Below are 18,164 nucleotides of genomic sequence, written 5' to 3'. Positions count from 1 at the left end.
TTTACACCTTATCAATGGGCGTAACGTTGTTCTGCAAGAGGATATGGTTTTGATCTTTTCAGGTGCACCCTTACACCGTGTTAGAAAGGGTAATGTTAAGCGTAAACTTACCCTCGCTAGGGCTATAGGTAAACCTACCTAATCAATTTATAACAGCGCTCCCGAAGTGCAACTTTGCACCGCATCAGTAGGCGTAACATTGCTCTGCAAGTGTGTGTGTTCTGCTCGTTGAGGTGCATCCTTACGCCTCTTTTGGTAGGGTAACGTTACCGTCCAGAGGACTGTAGGCTATCCCGTATCGCAGTGTATTGATACACCTTCTCGAAAGTAAGGCACAGGCGCGTTCGATGTGATACTTTTTGGGCCTGGAAACTAATTCCCTATGTAAGTGTGTGGTAACGGTGCATCAGCTGTAATGTATAACTCACATTGCAACTAAACGCAGCATTACCATACACCTACACAACAAAGCTACTCGCTGAAAAGGAAATATAACTACCTCATTTACGTGCAGTTCACAGACATTTTTTTCTTCCACAATCCTGGTTATGTTTGTGTTAGTGCGATAAGTTTGTGGCGTGCCACGCAGCACATCAGAAGGCAGTTTTGCACTCCAGTGACAGTACACCAGTACGCACGACAGGGTTTATTTCGTATTCAGTTTAAAATAACAACATAATTCTCAGAACGTCGTGATGGCATCCATTCTCAAAGCAACCTGTGTGAGAAAAAAAAAGATCGTTGAAACATGCGGGGAGGTACACACATTCAATGCATAAATTTTAATTGAACATTTGCGGAAACCCGTAAGTCGTCTTCTCCGCAAATTTGTTTTCCTAAAAAAAGGTCTCGAACCCATTGGGTACACTCAGTCTTCGAGCGTATGAAAACTGCGGATGATCGCACTCTGCCTGCAGCAGCCTAGCCAGGAGCAGGAGGGAGATCGTCCTTTGTCACAGTGCTATGGTGAGTGGGTTCCGTGTTCTGGCTAAGAGTGTGGGGGGAAGGAGAGTTTCGGAAGGGAGGAAGTTGAAGGCACGGTGTTGTTCAGCAGAAAAAATTTTTAGAATGCTATATATGAGTTAGCTCACTACTGGGTATAGGAACAAAGGCCCATTTCCTTCCACTTCCTGCCTATAGCCTCTACTGCAGTGCTACAGAAGGTTGACTGCAATACCCTTTTCTATACTGTACCACTGTACTCTTTTGACCGCCCTCTCGGGGCCATCTTTACAAGCCAGTTTCCTCAGAAAGGGGAACTTGACTTTTCGTTTCCACAATGTATGCGAGAGTGTCGTCTGGGAACGAGACCTTTTGGTTGGAAAAGAAACCTAGCGGAGCAGCTGATTTACAGATTACAGGCCAAGAAAATAAATAGAAGAATGAACAACACAAGCTCTGGACACTAAATCATTGTAGAATCGTTCATGCTACTTGACAGAAGAACATGCATGCCCCTACAAGTAGACCAAACTGTAGGCTCATTTGATGCACACATCAAACATGCAGTGGAAGTAGCGCGCAGCTCCAACTTCGAAAATAGCCGCCGCGGTGGCTCAGCGGTTACGGTGCTCGGCTGCTGGCCCGAAAGACGCGGGTTCGATCCCGGCCGCGGCGGCTAGAATTTCTTTGAAGGAGAAATTCTAGAGGCCCGTGTACTGTGCGATGTCAGTGCACGTTAAAGAACCCCAGGTGGTCGAAATTCACGGAGCCCTTCACTACGGCGTCTCTCATAGCCTTAGTCGCTTTGGGACGTTAAACCCCATAAACCAAACCAAACCAAACGAACTTCGAAAATGGCCTAGTTTTTTTATTTTTTTTTTATTTGCAGCGTTCTTCCGGCGTTGATTCAAAGGGGCACGACGATGCTGCTGAAATCAGCAAGACATACGAAACCGAAACGCAGTATAATTGACGGTTCTAAAAGAAGAGGCAGGGTATCTTTATTCACCTGTCATGGATGCAGTGGTGCTACCAATTATTCACTAATATTATGAGCCTGGAATACTTTTCGCAAGCAAAAATAAACTGAAGAGAAAGTTGTTGTCCAGTTATGCTTTTGGCGCTAGAAAAATTCTGGCTGAATTTAGAAAGTTTAGCTCCTTATCGCAGCGCCTGCGTGCAACAAAGGCGCATGCGCACTGAGATCATGCGTTTCTTTCTGCAACAACTTGCAAAATTATATACGTCAGATTCTCAAGAAGGATGGTTTCCGATTTACAGTCAACAGTCTCGCATTATTTCTAGAAAAGGAAGGTGGGAGAAGCCCCTAATCTATTTCGGCATCGACTGACGCATCTCCCCTTTTGTGGGCCGAGCAGGAATTCATAACGCAGACTGGGGAAAAAAATCTTTTTTTTTTGGAAAATATCTTCTAAGTCAGCGGCAGTTTTGCAAGTTGTTAACTGTTGTGAGGGTTTACTGACGTGAAATAGCGATAGAAAAATGTTTGCGGGTGAAGCTTGAGAACGGCTATAGCGGCTTGGAGAAAGAACTGAAAATTGGTTTTGAGGAAAGGAAATGATAGAGTAACTGTCTAGCATATCTCGGTGCACACCCGAACCACGTGCGTCTGGAACAAAGATTGCCAAATGGCATTGGGCCGCATCATGAAAAGTTTTGATCTCCAGTTCAATTATTTTTTAGATTTCAACCATTCAGAGCAATCATCAAGGTTCGTAAATGAAAGTAGGACTCAACCTCTGGAGCTTAAATGCCCTATTAGCTGCACTCATGCTGGAGGTTGCATGCAATTTGCAACGTACAGGGTAAATCACACTTAGAGAGAACACGGCTCCGCGTGGCCGCGTGCCTGCGGAGTGCATTTGCATCGAACCCGTTCATGAATCAATGCACAGTGGCGCACGAGAAGAGGGACCTCGAAGTGGTGCTTCGTGTCATGTGCCCCTTTGCACGGGTTTGTTACCGGCTTTGTCTCAATGGTGGTTGGTCGCAAGCCACGAGGAGCCTTGTTCCCTCTAAGCGTGATTGACCCTGTACACCCGCCGTCAAGAGCTGATGAAAGGCGACTGCGTCGAAAACATGTAAAAGCTTCGCGCCCAAAACTTATTGCTGGAGATATAAGGGTGCTACGCAGTTTGCACCATGACAATTAGTCTGCATATATTCATTCTAAGATGCACGGAAAGACGATGACGAAATTGAATTATTTTAGTGAAAGTGTACATGAGCATAAGTAATTCCTCACCCTTCTACAAAATACAAGCAGATAAACGTTCGACAGTACTTACCAGGATTGATGACGTCGTCGCGAAGTAAGCCTGTTGGCAGGCTATCGAAACGCGTTATTCCCTCGGCGACTGCACACCACAGAGTCGCATAGCAGACAGCGTGAGAAGCACCGTCCAGAGGCGCGAAGTGCAAACTACATCGCTCCATTCGCGGAAGGACGAACGAGCGAACCCACGTGTCCTTTGCAGCCTTTCTTCATGCCTTTCACCCTTTTCTCCGTATCCAGGCAGATTCTTGCTTCTTCTCTCCTTTTCCTTCTCCGAACCGGTTTTCGCTTGTCCCTCGTGTCTGCTTTCTTGGTATTTCACCTCTACCGTCTCCGCTTCCCCCAGAACGGCCGAGGAAAGAGAGGTGAATACAAAAAAATATTTTTTTTTCCTTTTTCCCCCCTCCTCTTTACAATGAGCAGTGGTAAAAACCGCATTCCTTGCTCAGGTAGAAAATGAGGACGCAGCTGGCCCAGCTCGGTTTGACATCAGTCTTGTACACCTTACAGAAAATAGCAAACCGATTACAATTAAAATGGCTCCATCTGAAATGTAATTGATTACCGTGGAGAATTATACCTGTGCTACACGGATACGTTAGAATGGGATCTGAGTCGAATGGCATTCGAGACTTGGAATGATATTCGGACTCGACGGACCCCCACGGTGCTGCAGGACACTTTCCAAACGCCTTCGAATAAGCCTCAGCTTGTTTTAAGAGTACAATGAAGACGACGGCGGCAGTCATTGCGGTCACACTAGTCCGACAATAACACTATCACGGTCAACAGCAGCATGTGATTATAGTGAACTATCTAAGGCTCTATAATGTGACTGTAGTGGGAAAAGTTTTTTAGGTCAACGACACCGACGAATTCGATCGGCGGACAGTCAGCCTTCGTGTCCTCGGCAGGTCGGCGGCTGAGTGTGAATATATTCGCGCTTCTACATCATCCGTGTTAGAAATAACCGAAATGAACGGCTTTATTTCAAATATGCACAGGTGAACACTCACCAACGACAAGCGCTTGCGAAATCAATTTTAGTCGACGACTCCCTTCCCTTTCGCGACGACTAGGCCTAGCGAGTCCACAGGGTGAGGTCTGTGATTGCGGAGGTTGTGAATAGCGAATTCACAACCAAATGCCAATGGTCAGCTAGTGTAGTTACGACAACTGTGAGCTGAAGTCAACTATTGCTTACATCGCAGGGCGCACATATGATGAACGGGAAGCGCCGGTGTGACCCAGACCGCCGAGCAGTGCTTTACGGCCAGCAGCAGTCGTCGCCGACGCTAGTTTGTGGGCAACAAGTTAGGCCATTTCAGTTAACGCGAACGGTCACCAAACAAACTTCTGGATAAAGTAGTTTAAAATAGCATACTGCTCACGTCGGAAGAAGCAGGGACAATTAGTGAGAAGTGCCGTTCCTACGCGATGGCAACAACCCGGCTGTCATGTGTTTCTCAGGTGAGCGACCACATTGGCGCTTCCCACAGATTGTCGCACTGCCTAAACAAGCACGGGTACAGCCGGTACAAAAGAGGAGAGATTGTTTAATATAATTAAAGCGCAGATTGCGTTTTATTTCATGAAAACGAGCACTAGCTGTTCGTACGCAGCGATGTAAACAACAGTATCAGTGCAGTCGTCCTCATCGGCGCACTCCTGGGGAAATTTAATGGTTTGAAATTTCATACAACATCTGAAATTCAAATTTCATGAATTTCAAATGTTCATTGGTGTACTTCTTTCAAGAGGATGTCCCAGGTATCAAAACAATGAAAATGTCAGCTTGTAATTATAGCAGGAGAGCAGATGAAGCCAATGTGTTTTAAACATGTAGATACTAGTTTATGAAGCCTTAGGTAAACATACATACATAATCGAAAAAAGGTGCATGAAGAGATGGTACACAGGATGGTCCACAGGATGTGGGACAAACATGGATATGTGCGCTAATCTGAACGTATTGAATTTTTTTTTTAAGAACACACTTAATAAAAATTAAGTTTTACAACATTTATTTATTGCAGCATTTACACATGTATATAGCATTCACACTCACTTGCGCTTGCAGTACCAAGTCAGTCGGAAAGCTCGTAATGCGGGATAACTTCAAACCACTGACTGTACTCGTGCGAACAGGGAGTCAGCATTGTGCACAGACAGCAAGGTAATCGCGCAAAGACTGGACAGCACGGGGTTATTATCTTTCAAGCGGTTATCAGGGCTGCGAATCTAAAAGGCTCTGGTAAGCTGCGCGTCCGCGTCTCTTTCGCTCCTGTATTATTCTCTAGCGACAGCGTGCTTTGCAATATTCGTTCGTTCCTCATGGGGGTCACAGAAAAATTCCAATAAAACTGTACACAGAGGATTTGAACGTCGGTCTTCAGTTTGGGTGCTCGGCAAGGCATTGGCCCGACACATTTCTTTGGAAGCGTGGCGGACGTCATGGTGCCGGCAGCGCTGGTCGACACCTGGCCGCGCCTGACTGATCTTTTGTGCAAGTGCTTCCGCGTCGGGGAACGCAAGAGAACCCTCACGGGAATATCCAGGGGGTGTTGATCCAGGGGGCTTGGAGAGGGGAGGAAGAGTAGGGGGCGAGGGTGGACAGGATGCCGTGTTTGTCTACTCCTCTTCTCGTCCTGTCGTTTAGCGCTGTTTATATGTACTTTCGCCATGGAACACCAACTCGCCCAATCTTCCGTTCTTCTGCAGCATTTCAAAGCTCCAGGACACTCCATGAGTAAAAAAAGACTAGACCAAAGAAGCAAGCAGCCTTTTCCCTAGTGGTTGAGGCAATGGGAGACGGACGAAGTGATTTTAAAAGAGCTTGTGGTCGAGACTCTTGGTTAGTATTTAAGTTGGAGAGAACGCCAACCAAAAAATTACTAAAAAAACACGTTTTGGAACCTGCTGGTTCTTTCATCACGTGCGACGACGGGCGAGTTACAGCTTGCATTTTTAAGCCTTCTGCTAGTCATCCGCCGGGTCGCTGAACGTAAACCATGGACGTAAGAGGGGGGAAGAGTTTCTAGGGAAGAGCCTTGGACGCGGTCGGCATCGTACATCGGCGAGATCACAGTCATGGCGAGACCAAAAACTTCGCTGAACAAAATGAATGTCAAACAAATGAACAGGGAATGAAGCGCGGCGGCGGACACAGGGAGGCTTGTGACCACAAGACAGACTTCGAGGAAACTATTGCACTGGACAGCGAGCCGCGCCCACGCAGAAGGCTCTTATCATGACATATTCAGCAGACGCGGAAACCAGGTTTAAGTGACGAATGCGCTACCTTCTGCGAGCTTCAACGGTTTCCAAGCGAAGCACTCTTGTCCCCTTTGGTCGTTTATAAATGCGGAGTAGTGGACTCGCGACAAAAAAAAAAAAACTACTTGGACTAATTCCTGCAGTCACCGTGGCCGAAGGCGCCTTCCTTTCCCTCTTCCCTGCACAGCCCTTTCTGCAGAATTTGTTTTGCGAGTGTGCCATGAGAAATATGAGATGTGACAAAGTTTGAGCATTCATTTATTGATCACACAATAATTATTTACGACAAGCAGTATTTTGCTCTCTTTTTTTCTCTTGGCGCATAGTATTCAAAAGTATTTTTCAAATTTAGTGGAGAAATAAACAAGAAATTGCAGTGCCAGGGAGGAGGGTAAAGTGGCCGAGGATCCAATCAGTAGTTTTTCTTCTCTTCCTTTGTAAAAGATTACCCTAGGCTCATCCCCGCCCCCGTCCTGCTAACGGCATGGTTGCCAAGTGCAAATTGCATTTAGGTTATTTAAGCACTCGTAACATCGACTGACGCAATACGTAAACCACGAATGACCTATAGAACAACGTGAGCTTATGGTGTAAGTGCAATTATCGCATTAAATCGAGGCCCGCCGATCTTGCTGTTACATGCAGCTGAGCGCGAGGAGGAAATATTACATTTCCTTGAAAATGGACACAGATTAAAGGCGCATAGAACGTGAGCGTTGGAGCTTATCGTCACATCATGTGAAATTAAAGCATCGAATATTTTTTGTCGTACTAGAAATAGTCTATAAGAAAAAAAGCTCTAAGGATTTGCATTCCGTTTTCAGCACAGACTGCTCAGCTTAATTACTTGATGTATTTGCCACGCAATAGAAATCGACCATTATATACGTTCTTCACCGTCCCTCTATGAAGACGGCGCGCATCAAGGCACTCTTCACAAAATGCTGCACGAGCGCCCCGTCGTGGCACACGAGCAAACTATAGTCTTCCCGCTGTTTTAGGGGCAGGAACGGACGCGCAGTTATCAACACTGGTAGAGAGTGTAAGTAGGGTGCAAGTTTTCTTAAAGGGGGTAAGTGATGGAAGCGTGTTTTTAACGGGTGTAAAGTTATTCCTAGGGTCCTCTAAAGGTTGTAAAAGTCCATGCTATGCCCTTTTTACCCCTTTCTCACGCCCTTTTTGCTAAGAGTGTGGATGGGTCCCGCTGAAATGTGTTGTATCCAGAAATTTTTGCTGAAGCCCCAGGTTCTTGAAGCGCGACGATGGCGGCATGAAATTCTAATGTTTCTAGGTAAAGGCGTAGGTGTGCTCGTTTCGCGTGGTCGCGAAAGCCTCTACAATTCCACTGTATTATGCCCAAAGGTTCCTGTTTTGTTTTACGAGGTGTCCGCTTAATGCCCTGACTCATGATGAAGGCTAGAGTCTGGCTGGCTCACCCCACTCACTGCATTGGTATTCTGCACCGTAGCGAGGAGGTTATCCTCATTCTCTTCCTCAGTAGCGTCGCGGCAAATTTTGGATGGGCGGCCTACTTTCTTTACGGGTCCTGCGCGCCTAAATAATTTTGGGCTTGTCTGTATCCAGGCTTTTATGCTTTGGGTGACTTGCTGAGTAATGGACACAGTTAGTTGCTAAGTTATGGTTGTTACCAGCTGCTGCATTTGTGTTTGGATGATTTGTGTAATAAGCTCTTGTAGTTGGGCCATGTGATCGCCCACATTTTGCTCAATATCCGTCATGCGGCTTTCCATGTTTGCAGTGTGCGGAGCACTTGACGGAGCGACGCTCGAGCACGCAGCCGCCGATTCACCAGCGTCCTCCATTGCTTCCGAGACAGGTGGCTCTGCCCTAGCGTTTTGTAATGCGTCGATTTGGGATTGTAGCTGCGCGTTCTGATTTTTGAGAAACGCTAGCTCCTTTCTCAGCTCAAGTTCGAGAGGGGAAGGGGAGGGAGAGGAAATAGAGGCGACACCCGCCCAGTTGCTTACCTATGATGTTGAGGGTGGGTTGTTGCCAAGGGGGCGGGGGGGGGGGAATCCCCTGCTTGGAAAGCTGGCGGCTTGGCCCCGGTCCCGGATTTCGCCTTTTTAGAAGCGGGAGGTGGTTGGTTTTGCGCTTCCTTGTTGCCCGGCAGTTTTGTCGGACTTTCCCGTCTTGTTCCCAGGCGACTTGCCCGGCTTGCTTGGTTGCCCCGCTTGTTGCTGCTGGGCTAGCGGTCTCGATCGTTGGAGACGCCGATACTTGACCTTGCAATCCGCGGAGCCAGTCAAATGGGCCTGCCCGCAGACCATGCAGCATGGGGTGCAGTCATGTTCTTTTAAACCCTGCTCGGAGGCTCCTACGTTATTCCCGCAAAATCCACATCTTCCGATGTCCGGGTGTGGGCAGTTGTCGACCCGGTGGCCTATGGTCCCGCAGCGGTAGCATGCAGAGATCGTCCGTTTATATTCTCGCACAAGTGTGCATTCACAATTGTAATGCACGTAGCGGGGCACCTTGCGGCCCACAAAGGCGAGCACCGCCACATTTGTGTTACCCAGTTTGCGCACAAAGGCTATCTCGCCTCCGCGCCACTGCACCTTATTCTTGAGGGTAGCCGTCGTCTCATCAGCCCGCACACTGATCACACCCCGGCACACCTCACCATTAAGCTTCACGTGGCCCCGAAATGGATGAGAGTCCGCTCCGGTCTTGAGGTCAAAGTCTTTAGTCAACTTATTTGCTGCGTCGATGTGTTGAGTTCCACAAACCACGAGATTCTGGGTCCAGACTGGCCATATGCTGAGCGCGGCGCCAGCGTCTCCTCCCACATACTGGGCAATAGCCGCTCTCAACTCGCCGTGCCGGAAAATCACCTTGAGGTCCATGGTTTTCCTTTTCTTGAGAGCCACAATGATGTCTTCGGAGTTCATTTTCGGCGTCTCTTATGGGCGCCAAAGAGCAGTCTTGTTATACAGCGGCAGCGAAGCGCGATCGCTGCCGGATGCCTGTGTTGATTTGAGCGACGCCATCGGTGCACCGCCCTTGGATGTCTTGGGACGCTGGGCCCGCTTGCGCATGGAAATCAGCGTAAAGAAGCCTTCATCTTCGATGGGAGGAGAGGCTGTTGGAGAGGCTGTTCAGGCTGTTGAATGTCGATTTCAGTCCAAGCCATTGCAGTGGGATCATAGCCGCGTTGGGTAGTGGTCGCCATAATGCGGTGGCTTCGGGGAAGTTCCCGCGCCTACGGAATCGAGGCTAACTTTCGGCAGGTTTAGCGTTCCGCGGCGTGGCGATGATGAAAAATTGCCATAAAACAGCCAGTTTTGGGCCTACCTGTTCAGGACCAGTACTGGCAGGTTCCTCTCGATGTTGGGAAGGTGATAGTAACGATTTCGGTGGGGTCACACGAAAAGTTCCACGATTCCTGGGGAAAATAGCAGGAGCCGATGCACCGCACCTCTGGTCACTCCACGCGCTCGCAGCGCCCCCATCATCCTGGCGACTTGCTCGCTCACGAGCCGTAGTTTCTGTAGGGTGAGGAGGTTATTGCCGTTGTTGTTTATGTACAGACCTAGCATCTTGAGGGTCTGACCTTACTGCCTTGATGGCCGAGTTGTCAATGCGGATGTTGACAGTGTGCTGATTATTGCGTTGAGGGAAGACTATGAGTTGAGATTTTTCGGGAGAGCAGGTTACTCCACACGCCTGTGCATAATTTTGAACTATTGTTGCCGCGGTTTGTAGTTCTTCTTCAATCATTCCCATACTTCCCTTGGTTGTCCGAGGTTGCTGGAGAAGAGCAACCTTGGTCTCACAATCCCCACCCGTGGCTGTGTTTCACCCTCAATAAAACTTGGGTTGGGCCTAGTTTGTACATGATGTTGTGAAGGTGACCAGCCACTTACAGGGCCAGTGGCGCATCGCTTAACCGCGCCACCACTGAGCCAGCAGGAGTAGTACGAGGATAGGTAGGTAGGTAGGAAAGACTTTAATTGCTCTAGAAAGGTGCTAGTAGCAGACGAGAAAGAGGAGGTCCATCTTCCTTCTTCTCACAGGGTCGGTGCCCCTATTCCAGGGCTCCGCTGAGCTTCGCTGCTCGTTGGGCGTGCTGGATAAGACCTTGTTGGCAACCCAGATCGCCGCTGGAGAGCCGGCTCTCCCACTGTTCTGCACTCGGGTCTTTGCGAAAGTTGTCGTTTTTACTGCATTCCCACGTGATGTGGTACAACGATGGTTTGCTACCACACCACGGGCAAGTGTCCCGATATTGCGTCGGGTAAATCTTGCTAAGGATATGCAGGTTTGGGAATGTTCCTGTCTGCAATCTTCGCCAATACACTGCCTCTAGTTGATTTAGATCAGGATGAGGCGGCGGATAGCGGATCCGTACCCCCTTATAGTAGTTGAGAATGTCTGAGTACGTAGGGCTGACTCGGTCGGGTAGATCGTCCGATTGGGAGGAAGCTCGGCTCGTATACCCTCGAGCTACCTCGTCGGCGCGTTCGTTCCCGGCTATGTCGGTGTGTCCTGGCACCCAGTAAATGCTGTGTGTGACTTTTGGTGGGGTCGCGCTCTGGAGGAGCCGGAGCGCGGCGCGACCTATGCGGCCGTTCATGTAGTTACGGCACGCTTCTCTCGAATCTGTAAGGATGGTAAGGGACATGTTGCTTCGATAACCGGCTACCGCCGCTAGAGCTACGGCCAGCTCCTCCCCTTCGGTTATCCTCACTGAGGCGCTAGCTAATTCCTTTAAGTTCGAATCAATAACTACCGCCACTGTGCTGTTATGTGAGCTTCCTGTATACGGAGCCGCGTCCGTGTATACCGTTGTGGATTTTGTAGCTAGATTTTGTTGTACATACCTCGCCCGGGCTGCCCTACGGGCCGCATGCAAGTTGGGGTCCATGTTCCGGGGAAGGGAGCGAACCTTTAGCGTCTGGCGAATTGCGTCCGGTATGCTCGCAGTACGATTCTCGAATTCCGCAGTTCGGCCTAGCCCCAGTCGCCTAAGGAGCGAGCGCCCCGTAGGAGTCTGCTGGAGCCTAGCTAACTGCGTGACCAGTTGGGCTTCTTTGATCTCTTCGAAGGTGTTGTGAATTCCAAGAGCCAGTAGTTTTTCGTTGGAGGTGGTCATTGGTAGATGCAGGGCAGTCTTGTAAGCTTTGCGGAGTATGGTATCTGCACTATCCACTTCTCCTTTGTTGAGGCTGAAGTACGGGAGGGCGTAACCCACGCGACTGACCACCAGGCTCTGAACCAGGCGCAGGGTATCCCCCTCTCGCATGCCGCTCCGCTTCTGCGACACGCGCGTGATCATTCTGGCGACCTGAGTGGTCGATTGCTTGAGAAGGCCGAGCGTATGGCCGCATCGCTGGTTGCTCTGCAGCCACATTCCCAAGACTCGTATCTTGTCTCGTTCGGGAATTAGCTGTCCTTCGAGGGAGACATTGAGGGACCCTTCCTTGTGTTTCCCTTTGTGGACTCGCAGGAGTTCTGATTTTTCGGTGGAGCAGGCGAGGCCTCGTGCACTGACATATTCTTCCACGCAGGTAGCCGCTGCTTGCAGTCGTTCTTCTTTCTGGCCGAGCGACCCAGTGGTAACCCAGACCGTGACGTCGTCAGCGTATATTGCGTGCTGTATGCCTTCGATCTTCTCGAGTTGTCTCGCGAGGCCGATCATGGCCACGTTGAAAAGTAGCGGCGAGATGACGGACCCTTGAGGTGTGCCTTTGTTGGGGGTCGAAAATTTAGCGCTGCGAAGGTCTCCGAGCCCAACCGTTGCAGTGCGGTTGGAGAGAAAGGCCTTCACGTAGCTGTGAATCTTCTCGCCGCAGTGGAGGTTGTCAAGTCCTTCCATTACAGCCGTGTGGCTAACGTTGTCAAAGGCTCCTTTGATGTCCAGGGCCATAACCACGTTCTCGCCTACGCTCGGGACGTTGGTGAGGACTTCCTCTTTGAGTTGTAAGAGGACGTCCTGGGTGGAGAGGTGGGCTCGGAAGCCGAACATACTGTGGGGGTACAGGTCTTCGTCTTCCATGTAGCTTTGGAGCCTCCGAGTAACGACTCGCTCGTAGAGCTTGCCTAGGCAGGAGGTGAGTGAGATAGGTCGGAGATTTTCGATCTGGAGTTTCTTACCCGGTTTGGGGATCATTACGACCTCTGCATGCTTCCACTCTTCAGGAACCGTTCCTGCGGCCCAGTGCCCGTTGAGGAAGGTGGTCAGTTGGTCGACCGCCTCGTCGCTGAGGTTGCGTATGAGTGCGTTCTGGATCTTGTCTGCTCCCGCCGCAGTGTTGCGCGTGCATGCCTTTATGGCAGCGAACACTTCTTCCCTGGTGATCGGCCTGTCTAAGTGGGTGTTCGGTTTCCCCAGGTATGGTTGCGCGTATGCCGCAGGCAAGGTCGTGCCGTAGCATTTCTCTTTGGCCTTATCTAGCAGTTCCTCTTCCGTACCCTCGAAGGTGTGGACGAGTCTGCGGATAGCTTTCCCGCTTTCGGCCCTGGTTTGGGTAGGGTCGAGGAGGGTCTTGAGTATACGCCACGTTCTCGCCGTGCTGAGGGTGCCGTCCAGCGAGCTACTGAACTGCTGCCAGCTCTGCCTGGCCAGTTGGGTCGCGTACTCCTCCGCTATCTTGGTGACTTCTGCGATCTTGAGCTTGAGCTTCCTGTTAAAGCGCTGCTTCTTCCAGCGCTTGGTGAGTCCTCGACGTGCCTCCCATAGCCTGATGAGCCGAGGGTCCACCTCTGGTGTTTGCTCGGTGCGATCCACTTCCTGAGTGTACCGCTTCTGGATGTCTTTAAGTTGTTGGCACCAATCATCTATGGAAGTAATCCCCCCTTCCAGGTCCGCGCAAGCCTTGCGGAAAGCCGGCCAGTTGGTGATCTTGGCTGTGCCGAGCTTGCGCTTGATGTTGGTGGCTGCTATCGTGGTCTTCAGGATATAGTGGTCACTGCCTAGATTCTCCAGCAGATTCTCCCACGTTGCGTGCTTCACTCCCCTGACAAACGTTAAGTCCGGACACGTATCCGGGCAGATCGAAGAGCCAAGGCGCGTGGGTTGAAGTTCGTCTGTTAAGAGGGTACATTGGATCGCTTCCGCCGCGTCCTCGACCTGTATACCTTTGTGATTATTAGTGGGGTATCCCCATTGCTGTCCGCGAGCGTTGAAGTCGCCTACAATGAGCAACGAGTTGCTTTTCGCAAGTTTGCTGGCCCCTAGAAAGAGTGTATCAAAATTCGCGTCCCGCTGGCGAGGCGGGCTGTAGAGGTTTACGATAAAGACACTCTTTTCCTTACGCTTCTTTTTGGGAATAATTTCCGTCACTAAGTGTTCAATTTTGGTGTTGGGAATTGGGTCATGGGCTATGGCTACCAACTTTTTGCTGACCAAGGTTGCCGTGCGTCCGCTATCGTAGCACGTATATCCCTTGAGTGACGGTGTCGTGTTAGTTTCCTGTAAAGCTATTATATCGGGTGTGGAGCCTTGCGTATGTAAAAACTGCATTAGGAGTCCCTGCTTTTGGCGGTACCCCCTGCAGTTCCATTGCCAGATTTCAAGTGTAGTTTGTTTAGCCATGGTTTTGGGCATTGTTCTGATTGGAGCCTTCAGTTCCGAAACGGCGCTCGTGTATGAGCCTGTCCCGGGCCTCGTTTGTTATTCGTTGCGTATTTTGACTTTTGACGTGGTTGCGGAAACTTTGGTCCTGCAACGAAACTTTTTGCTGTAGTAATGTGACGTTCTGTTCTGACAGGTTGAGTTGGACCTGCATGGCATCTAATCTTGCATGAGTTTGGCGGAACTGTCCTTCGGTGCGAATCATGAAATCATCCATGCGCTGCATGAAAGCTCTTAATTCTTCGGGGTTCACTGCTAAGGGGGTTGGAGATCGTTGCACTTCGGCCGCCGGGGTCGGGGGCCGCGGTACGTGCCCTGTTCTCTGAGCCTGCATCTCTTTAATGAGGTCATAGATTTTTTTTCGGAGATGTGCATTCTCCTCTCTTAGTGCTTTAATTTCTTTCGAGTTACGCGTAATATTATCTTGATCCGAGTGCGGAATCAGTGGGTTTGGAGAGCCCGCTCCCCAGCTCACCTTGACGCCGCCCTTCTTCTGTTGTTTCTGCGGCGGCTGCTGCTGCTGCTGCTTCGGCTTGGCCGTTGACCGGTTGAGCGGCGGGAAAGAGTCATCCCTGGATCGGCTCTGGCTGCGATCTCGCACGGTGCTAGGGCCTCGGCTCGAGGAGCGGCCATGGTCCCGCTCCGAGCTAAGCCACCTGGGTCGGCGCTCTCGACTCAGATGCGGGTTCCGCTGCTGCTGCTGCGGTTGTTGCTGCTGCGTCAGTTGTTGTTGCTGCTGCTGCTGCTGCTGCTGCTGCTGCTGCGGCTGCTGCTGCTGCTGCCATTGTTGTTTCCGGGACTGCCGGCCGCCGGTCGTGCTGCCCCGGAGCTCGTCAGTAGTCTTGAGGCGTCGACGGCACTCCCTGGTGACGTGGTCGCCTTCGCACACCATGCATTTGGCCTTGCACGGGTGGCCTTCTGGTGGGTCGTGTGTGCCGCACGTCCTGCAGAGCTTGGTGTTCGGCGTTGGACAGACGTCCGAACGATGGCCTTGCTCTCCGCACACGTAGCAGATCTGCCTCGTAGGACGATATGGGTAGGTCTTGAATTCTCCGGAGCGGTAGATGACCCACTGCGGGATATACGGGCCGTCGAACGTGATGAGCGCCGTTTCCGACTTGCCCAGCATTCTCGCTTCCAGGATCTTCACTCCTTGGGATCGAAGCCGCAGCCTCGATTTCAGTAGGGCCGGTGATTGTCCCGGCATGACGCCGTGGATTACCGCACGCTTCAAGTCGTCCGGTAGGGCTGGATAGGTGTTGGTTGCATACGTCTGGTCATTGATCGTGAGCTTTTCGATCTTCCTGAGCACGTCGCCGATGTCCAGGTCGGGCGTGCTCGCAATCATGATGTTCGATCCGGGCCGGAGTCTCATGATGAAGTCTTCTTCCTTGATCTTTCCTCCGCTGGCCGCGACGAGGGCTTGCGTTGCCTGGTCGACACGGATTTCGCTGATTTTTAGGCCTCCCTTGGGGCGATAAATGATCTTGATATCATCCTTCGGTAGCGGCGGCGGACGTGGCCTTATCTGCCGCTGCGCTCCCGCCAGATGTGGTTTTAATGTAAAGCGCGGCACGCCACTCGCTTGCGTCTCTGCTCCACCAGCTGCGGCTGTCGGCGCTATCTTGTTTGCTTCTTCCCGGGGATCGCCTGGCCCCTTCGAGCCTTTCTTCGAGCCTTTCCTTTTTAGGCGCCGTTTGTAAGAAACAAGCTCCCAACGATCCATGTCTTCGTCTTGCAGTGGGTCGATGTCGGCCCCGTCGTCCCGCTGCGGTGGCGAGGTCTCCATGGCCTCGGTCACTGCGTCCCCGAGTCCGGGACTCGCATTGACCGGCGACGCGGCAGGAGATTCTCCCGTACCTTCAATATTCGCCGAACCTTGGGCCGAGGTCCGGGTAGGTTCATTCATGATAGGGTCGTCAGCGTCCCGGGGTTCCATGCTGGCCGATGTCTAGACACGCAAGCACCGCACGGGCCCGCCCCGGGAGCGCGCTAGGCCTACGCTAGGCTCAGCGCTCCCGGCCGCAGGTGGCCACTCAAAAGTCCGATAAAAGTCCAAAAAATGGGCCTACCGGCTCAAGAGTGGTGTCGCCGTGGTCCAGGTGACGTTATCCGTCGATGTAGCCGAAAAGTTTCGGTGGCCCACGTGAAAATTCGGTCGGAATCTTCGAAAAGACACGGAGCCGATGTGGAGTGCGAACGCCACATGCGAACGCCCGCGTTCCGCACCAGCAGGAGTCTAGTACGAGGAGTCTGCACGATATGTGAATGTAAAATAGAGAATGACCAATTCCGGTTGTATGGTCACACAGGCGGAAATTAGGCGACAGAGAAGGTGACCCTACGCGGTATGCATCTCTAATGCTGTCTCATTGTACTCCTTACGACCAAGACCACAGCGACAATTCAGAAAGTTCGACTGATTGCTATCCGTTTCAAAGGCGCACGTTTGACGATTTATTGAAGTCGACGCACGGCCTTGCTTATGTGAGGCGATTACCTGCGGAAAGATTGTGGGCCCTTTGAATGTCGCAAAGGTGCGTGGTTGATTATGTTCGAGCCAGCGCAAGATCTACCACAAAACTGCTAGTCGGAGCTTGAGTCAGCCATGAATTGGCTGTCGAATCGTAAACCAGCACATACATGGGTATCTATGGGGGCCGTTTATAGAGTCCACAGCCTTTACATGGGAACGGGCACGCGAAAGTGTGGGTCACGCACCTCGTACCCTGCTCCAAGCGAAGACGCGCCCTTTCTGGCTTTAGCTTTCCTTTTTTAAGCAATGGCACACGCACGTTGCAACGCCCTCCAGCAGGGAACAGCGAAGGCGGAAGAGAGAGAGAGAGAGAAGCAACTTTATTGCCATAGATTGGAGGGATTTAGGGCAGGTGGGCTTGGTGAGGCCCCCAGGTGGGGGCGACTTCCTGGGCCCACGAAATGAGTGCCAGTTGGATGCTCTTGTCTGGCCTTTTGAGGAGTTGGTTCCATCCTTCTTCGGAGGGAGCTGGCAGTAAGGTTCGAGGGGGCGGATTTCCCGCGCAACCCCAGAGGATGTGTGCCTGGGTGGCGATTTCTCCCTGGTAACAATTTTGGCAGACGGGATCATATTCCCCGTCTGTGATGAGTGAAAGTCTAGAATGGCTAAGGATGGAGTGCGTCTGCAACCTGCGGAGCAAGCTGGCTTGCGCTCGATTCAAGTCGGAGTGTGGAGGCGGGAACTGGCGTCTCATCTCTCTGTAGAGGTTGGTAATTTCGGCAAAGGACTGGGGAGCCTCGGCAAGAGCGTCTGGGTCCGTGGGGCCGGCCGCCCGGTTGGTTAGTCCTCGGGCTAGTCGGTCGACCCCTTCGTTTCCAGAGTTTCCCGCGTGGGCGGGTACCCAGACCAGGTTGATCTTATGGTCGAGAGTGCAGCCGCGAAGGATGCGTGCAGCGGGGTGGCAGATAAAGCCTGCCGAGTAATTTTGTATCGCTCTTTTGGAGTCGCTTAGGACTGTGCGCGTACGTGGGTCAGCGATGGCCAGCGCGATGGCGGTTTCTTCTGCCGCTGTCGAAGAGTGAGCTACTACTGTGGCGGCGGTTACGAGAGTAGATTGTGGCGTCGTTGCACAAGCCACGTATGTGTTTGCACTTTGCCGTGCAGCATCTACGTATATTGCGTGTTCGTCGGCAAGGTATGTGGCATCTAGTGCTTGGGCTTTCAGCTGACGGCGCGTATCATGGCGGCCAGGTAGCATGTTTTTGGGGATTGGTTTTATAACTAGGCGGCTATAGACCCCTATCGGAATGGGCGTCATGAGGTGGACGTCGCCTATGGGGTTGATGTTGAGACGGTCAAGTATGAGCCGCCCGTGTTTAGTGCGGGAGAGGCGGAAGAGGACGCCGCAACTAGAGAAGGGTTGCATCGCGCAGCTCTACACTACCGAGGAACATTCGCTCATTGCGATAGCTTAGAGGCCTTGTGCGAAAAAGCGGTAATGATTTGCATTGCACTCTTTACGGCCGCTTAAGCGTCGTGTACGTTTTCTGCCTCAATATGCCGCAAAATCAAAATGC

At 51.3% G+C, this 18,164-nt stretch overlaps 1 protein-coding gene across 1 annotated transcript; it reads right to left on the bottom strand.

The window, feature by feature from the left end:
* Nucleotides 1-9,438: 9,438 nt before the first annotated feature.
* On the bottom strand, nucleotides 9,439-16,300 carry LOC149370582 (uncharacterized). Its single transcript, XM_089578039.1, has 2 exons — nucleotides 14,787-16,300; nucleotides 9,439-9,617 (listed from the first exon to the last, which is right to left on the bottom strand). Exons 1-2 carry the CDS (start codon nucleotides 16,048-16,050, stop codon nucleotides 9,439-9,441), a joined length of 1,443 nt encoding a protein of 480 aa, XP_089434165.1. The 5' UTR covers nucleotides 16,051-16,300.
* Nucleotides 16,301-18,164: the final 1,864 nt, after the last annotated feature.

This window comes from Amblyomma mixtum, chromosome 1 (genome assembly GCF_055824585.1).
Source record: "Amblyomma mixtum isolate Tamu chromosome 1, ASM5582458v1, whole genome shotgun sequence".
Classification (NCBI taxonomy): domain Eukaryota; kingdom Metazoa; phylum Arthropoda; class Arachnida; order Ixodida; family Ixodidae; genus Amblyomma; species Amblyomma mixtum.
This window is presented reverse-complemented; position numbering and strand designations above follow the sequence as displayed.